General features: G+C 38.3%; 1 protein-coding gene across 4 annotated transcripts in view; it reads right to left on the bottom strand.

Moving 5' to 3' along the window:
- Positions 1 to 2,550: 2,550 nt before the first annotated feature.
- The window catches only part of MGC69353 (uncharacterized protein mgc69353), a 33,078-nt gene continuing 28,723 nt past the window's right edge, over positions 2,551 to 6,905 (bottom strand). For 2 of the 4 annotated variants that reach the window (XM_031890307.1, XM_031890308.1), the window contains exons 9-11: positions 4,872 to 5,059; positions 4,642 to 4,783; positions 3,445 to 4,100 (exon numbers count right to left, since the gene is read on the bottom strand). In XM_031890307.1, the coding sequence (XP_031746167.1) occupies positions 3,919 to 4,100; positions 4,642 to 4,783; positions 4,872 to 5,059 (512 nt within the window). In that variant the 3' untranslated portion in view covers positions 3,445 to 3,918. 4 annotated transcript variants of the gene reach the window in all.

Here is a 6,905-nt window from a genome sequence, read left to right as displayed (position 1 = left end):
ATCCACGAATCCGAATGGGAAAAATTCGGATTGGAAACGAACATTTTGCGACTTTTTCGTATTTTTGCGTTTTTTTCTTCGCCGTTACGACTTTTTCGCTTTTTCGTAGCCGTTACGACTTGAGCGAATTGTCGCGACTTTTTCGTAGCCGTTACGATTTGCTCATATATTGTTGCGACTTTTTCGTATTGAGTGCTCGTAAACGGCGGGCAAACCTTTCAGACTTTGCATGATTTTGGAAGCCTCCCATAGGACTCAATGGCACTCTGCAGCTCCAACCTGGCCCAAGGAAAGTCATGATACTGAAGCTTGAATGAATCCGAAACTTTCGTACTTGGCGCGCTGGCTACGAAAAAGTCACGACAATTCGCGCAAGTCGTAACGCTACGAAAAAGTCGCAACAATTTGCGAAAAAATCGCAAAATACCGATCATTACAAAAAAACGCATTCGGACGCTTTTCGGACCTTCGTGGATTAGTAAATGTGCCCCTAAGTGTTACAGACACACTACATGAAGTGGATATTGCTTTTTACCTTGTTGTTTATGCCAAAGTTCCTGATGTTTTAGTTGGTGTTCAGGATTTAATAGAGTTTTGAGTAAACACTTACCATACTAAACCTGGGAACAGATTTGTATGCTATCCAAGTGATATCAAAACAACATAAGCCCTTGGTACCTGCAAAGCATAGGAAAAATTGTAGGCTTGTTCAAATGCTGGTATATAAACACTGTTATGGTAGTGGGTTGGGTAAAGTTTACCAGTTAGGAAGGCAGAGCTAGTTACCATTTTAGGAAAGTTAATAATGGCCCCTCACATAGATTAGGAGCATAAAAAGAGAAAACTGGCTTAGTTGGGTGGTCCTTACTATAAGCCCAGTGGTACAACATATTAGATATCACTCAACAGTACAGGGCCCCTAACCTTCTTCCACCTCATTTGACAATAGTTACATCTATATCATCAGCCATAGCCTGCCTAATCCTAGTTCTGTAGGGGTGTCCACCCTAGTGGACAACCTGAGGGATTCCGATAGTTCATGTACCCCAGTGGTTCTCAACCTTCCTAATGCTATGACCCTTTAATACAGTTCCTCATGTTGTGGTGATCCCCAACCATAAAATTATTCCTAAAACCATCGGAAATATGTGTTTTCCGATGGTCTTAGGCAACCCCTGTGAAAGGGTCGTTCGACCCCCAAAGGGTCCCGACCCACAGGTTGAGAACCACTGGTGTACCCTCTCCCTACTCCTTCCATCAGGCAGAACTTGATATTACATGTGCCCCACAGAGTTTGAACAGTTTGGGGAAACACCAGCAAATACAAAAAATTAGAATGTTGTGCAGGGAGGCTGATCAGACCCTGTAGGATACAGAAAAGGTCGGACCATATATTGTTTAATAGTGAGATATTAAATAAAACATATATAACTTTATACACTACATAAGGAATCCCTTTTTATATCTCACTGCTGTTTAAAGGCATATTTCCAAATCACACTGACATCATCCTGGCTGGTGTTTATTTAACAGTTTACTCTTACACAAGCTGCAAGTGTGTTTCAGGATGACCTGCCAGCTATCCAGGGCTAACTTGCGATATATCCCTGCTGGATATTTGTTTTCCATTGACTGTACAGGAGCATTTTAATTTTGCCTCATCTCCAGATATGGGTCACTGTATAAATCAATATGTGTATAAATATATTTCATTTGTGTGTTCACGCCTTTCTACTAGGGGTTAAATGTCTATAGCTATGAATTAGCAGCTTAAACTAGAGGGTTTATTTATGAAAATTGCACAGGTGTAGAAGATTTATCAAAATGTGAGTTTAGAGCTTAATACATAAAAACTCCCACCCATGTTCTATTCATTTCTATGGGATTTTTAAAAGTGTATTTATTGAATGGCCAATTTTGTTTTTTATGTATTAAGCTCTAAACTCACATTTTGATAAATCTGCCCCATAAGTTTGTAAATAAGCCCTTTCCAAGTTGGGGATCTTAAAATCACTTGAAGGGGGAAAATATACCAATGTTTAACATGATAAAGCTTAATAATGGCTGTCCTGAAAATGAGTTCCAGCTATTGTTTTTTTAAACAGTATATTTTTTTTATTTTAAAACAGTCCCCCCTCATCCTAGATCAGAACAGTGAAGGCTCAGACTGTACATACATAATATACCAGGTGCCAATCTAGGTGTTCTTGGTCAGACTAGCAGTCTACTGGTTCATCTTTGAAGAGATGTGAAATCTAAACATGTCCTGTTATATTATTTAAAATGTTCCTATTTTTATGCTGTTGTGCTTTTGGTTTGTGACTTTGCAAAGTTTTCTTTTCTCTCTGGTTACACTTTTTTAATTTCTTTTTTAGTTAATTTCTTTAGGACTGAGACGGCTTCGAGTAGAATTCTGGAGAATATATCCTGGCTTGCATTTAGATGCCCCTGAGATTGAGTAAAATGATGGCACACATTGGTTATTGGAGGTTAAACTATAATGAAAGATAAAATCAGGCCAAGGTGATTTTCCAGCAAGTTCATGCAGGGTTGGCAACTGATATATATTTATTTTATTGGAACAAACATGTAAACCATTAGGTTCAGCCGCATGCAGACTGACTATTTAGTTAAAAAAAACATGTCAGGACAAATCTAAAACTCCAATTTATGTGTTCCATGAAAGAAAACAATCAACATGTTTAACAAACAGTTAACAGATATTTATGAGATCTGAGAGTAAACTTTTTCACCAGGCATGGATTCATCATGGGCAATTTTTTTTTAACCATAGGGTGCAAAAATTTCATGCAAAATAAGTTCTCAACAGGGGCGGGCCAAGCCGACCGGGCGCCCTAGGCAACCCGGTCGGCCAACTCCGCCCACCTCCCCGCGATTCAATCGGTCATTGCCTCCACCGCTAATGATAAGCGGCGGAGGCAATGACAAAGTAGCACTAGGGGTAGGCAGGAGAGGCTGCCTGGCGCCCCTCAATCGTTGCGCCCTAGGCAGCTGCCTCTTCTGCCTACCCCTAGTTCCGGCCCTGGTTCTCAAAGTGAGAAAAAAGTTGCGGTCATGTCAAAAAAGGTGACGATGCCTCAAAAAAGTTGCGGTCGCATCAAATAAATCAGAGTTGTATAAAAAAAAAGTCATGCTCATCAACATGTGATAGCTGCATTTTGCAAAATTTTCAGCAGTTTCATGAAATTCCGCATTTCGCTATTGCTAATTTTTTTCACGAAACGGCAGCAAAAATTCGCTGCAAAAAAAATTTTTCAGAGGAAAAAAGTCACACTAGTCAGAAGAAGTGATAGCCATGAATTTTCACCATTTTGAGAATTTTACAGCTGTTTTGTGAATTTTTTGGCAAAATGGGACAGATTCACTTATCATTACAAGCAAACCATTACATTCCAAATTTACCAACATTAGCAATAGCTTAGGTGCTGTATACAATCCTTTATTATCATTAAGGAGGACAGACATTAATATGTATTCCCAAACCCAGTGCCCCTAAACTCCATTTATATCTGAGCACAGATCAGTTATTGTTGATTTTTTCCATCATAGGGTTATCAAGTAAACATAAGTGATAATCGAAATTTTTTCGGCAGGCATGGATTCATGGCGAAACTCCGTATTTCGCCATTGGCGGATTTGTTCGCGTAACTGGTGGAAAAATTTGTTGTGGAAAAAAAACTCAGCGAGTGAGGAAAAATTCTCAGTCGCGTCAAAAAAGTTGTGGTCACATCAAAAAAAAGTTGCGGTCATGTCAAACAGTTGTGCATGTCAAAGAAGTTCGCTATTTCGCAAGTTTGATGCCAGTTTTGCAAAAAATCTTTTGCTTGGATTTGAATAATAGAACACTTTCACAAATGCATTTTTTGGTGTAATGTAGTGTTTAAATAAAGAGCACATCTAGTGTGGAACTAGCTTGAGCTGGAAGGAAGGAGCCATTTTCCCAAAACCACTATATTCAGGAGACAGATCTATGTCTTTTGGAGAAAGTGCTGGTTGTGGGTCAAATTGTTGTAGGATGGAGGTCAGATACAGGAATATCTCCACACGTGCAAGGCTTTTTCCGGGACAGGCTCTCTTTCCTAAAAATTAAACAAAAAAAAGGTAACTGGGTGCATGGTATTGAGATTGTACAGTTTTTGCTAAAAATCACAATCTCATAACTAGCTCTTACAAACTGCCATGCTAGTCTTGCCCAAGTCTAGGTATGTTTGATCCTCCTACCATATGTATAATATGGTGTGAATATATCATACAAAGACATTTGGTTATATGGAAGTTTCAGTATGACAATAGAAACCACAGAATGCTGATGAAGTTCATGAAGTTTCATTTTATTTCATAGGCAAACATACAGTGTTCATTTTAATAACAAATAACAATTGTTACCCAATGTTCTTTGGCCTTTAAAGCTTTTGGAGCATCATACTGAGCCAACAAATTTATGACCCTTATGTGCCCTTACGATATCTTGCTTAAATTCTCCTTGTAAGTAATGCATACTACACTATATATGTGTGTGTGTGTGTGTGTGTGTGCGCGTGTGTGTGTGTGTGTGTGTGAAGAAAGTTCAGGACTATGAAGAGAGCAATGTGAAATCAAACAAAATGGAGAGAAAGTCACCTGCAGAGAATGCCATGAAGCCCTCATTCTTCCTAAATGAGCCATCCTGGTTCAGAAAATGTCCAGGGTAAAATTCTTGTGGTCGCTCAAACATTGAAGGGTCAAAAAGTACAGAGTGTAAGAAAGGAAATATAGTGGTACCCTATTATAAGGAGACAAAAACACAACAGGTTTACGCACACTTTCTGTGTCAAACTAATTTTCTTTTTTTAACAATTCAGTAATAGTACCTTAGGTATAACGTAGCCTCTATATAATGTGTCCTCTGTCACACTATGAGGAACCCCAAGAGGAAAGAAATCAATGAAGCGCATAATCTCATGAATAACAGCCTCTGTGTAAGGCATCTTTGCCCTGTCATCCATGCATGGTCTTCTGGATCGACCAATCACACTTTCTATTTCTGCTTGAACCTTTTCTAGAGATTTAAAGTTGACAGTAAAATATACACCCATGATATGCTGAATAAAATACTAAATAAACCAAGGTAAGCTGCACACCGGTTCTAAATATTAATAATTACCCCACAATAACCATGGTGAGTGTGAAAAGCCAAGAACTTCCAAAGGCATCCACAAAGCGATTCACAACTTATGTAGGAATATATAAGAAAATACACAATATAAATGAATTTAAAAAACCGCAAAGCAAACAAGGCCAAAGTGCAGAGCAATGTGCAATGTAAAAACATAGATGCAAGCTGCTTAGCAGTGATGTATTTTGAGGGGCAGGCTAGGGACAGTACCTAAGGCATTACCTTAGGGCTGCCACCCATTCGGTTTTGACTGCTAGCTCAGGTTTCAAAAGGACTGTTCTAGTCAAAACAGCTTCCCCAGTTTTTGGAAAATTGGCAGGACTTTCCTAGATTGATGCGGCGATCAACCATTCGCCAACCATCACTTCATAGCGACTACCTCCCTGCCCAGCTTTCAGCAGGGGGGAAACTGGCAACCCTACATTCCCTGCCCTGCCTCCATATCTGTGGCCTTGTGCTTTTATATGGAACTCCTTGGTAATATTCTATAAACTTACAACAGGGGGCACATTATTCTCTCTCTCTCTATATATATATATTATATATATATATATATATATATATATATATATATATATATATATATATATATATATATATATATATATATTATATATATATATATATATACTGTGTGTGGGGGATGAGGGTTGAACTCGGACTGTTATCTATTTCTTAACCCAAATTAACTATATAAGTTTATTATTTTAGTGATCGGTAAACATGATACAGAGCTGTCAATTTTGAATATTCTCTTATTGAAAACTGGAAACCAGAAGTGATGTCCTTGCACATGTGCATAAACTTTAGCCGTTGAACACCCATTGTGCTTGTGAAATTTTTCTGCGCATGCATCTACTGTATTTTTTTTGCAGGACAGCAGAAAAGTTTTTCAACTTCTGTGTTTACGTAACAAAAAGTCACATGATTTTCAGGATTCAGATTCAGTTCGGCTGAGCCGAATCCTGTATTTGGTGCATCCCTAGTTTATAGTATTGGATAACTCAGAGGGGTGGTTATTTCAGGCCAGTATAGAAACATCAGATTTATGGGTATTTTATGCAAGGTAGTTTGGATCAAGTGGTCTCATATCTGGGATCATATTTACATTTATTGGTTATATAAGGGCTTATTTACACCGCACAGTGTAATTTTGGATGAATTAATGCAATTGTGTCTGATTCACCAAAAACATTTGTGCATTATATCAGAGGTTTGGTTTAAAATCGAGTCTGCTTGTGACTTGTGCATCATGGCTGCCATGATAAAAATAATTTCTATAAATTTCCTCTTTGTTGCATAGTGGGTCTGCCTCAACTGAACTCCGGCTATCATTTTACAGTGTTGCTATGTCTCTGGGGGTTACTTCTGGGTGCTTCACTTTCCTCCCACACATGAATACATGGCTAGTTGCCTCCTAATACTAAACTAACCATACTGTAGTATTTGAATATGATGGAAGAATTTGTTTGTAAACTACAATAGGGCAGGAACCAATGCGAATAATAAACATCTAAGGTTAAACATATTTTATACAGTTAAGGTTAAGTGCAGTTCCATCAGTAGATGGCAGCAAACACCAAGCATAACTTTTTATGTAAGTACCCTGGGAATTTTTTATAGATTCTTGTGGGACACAAAATCAAACCCTTATGCTGGGTTACCAAGTAGTTATGTACCGTAATTGGAATTGCCATGGGGATGATAAAAAAAGGAGTTCTGGTTTTAG

Source organism: Xenopus tropicalis, chromosome 8 (assembly GCF_000004195.4).
Source record: "Xenopus tropicalis strain Nigerian chromosome 8, UCB_Xtro_10.0, whole genome shotgun sequence".
NCBI lineage: Eukaryota > Metazoa > Chordata > Amphibia > Anura > Pipidae > Xenopus > Xenopus tropicalis.
The sequence above is the reverse complement of the archived record's forward strand: the minus strand, read 5'-3'. Positions and strand labels throughout refer to the sequence as shown.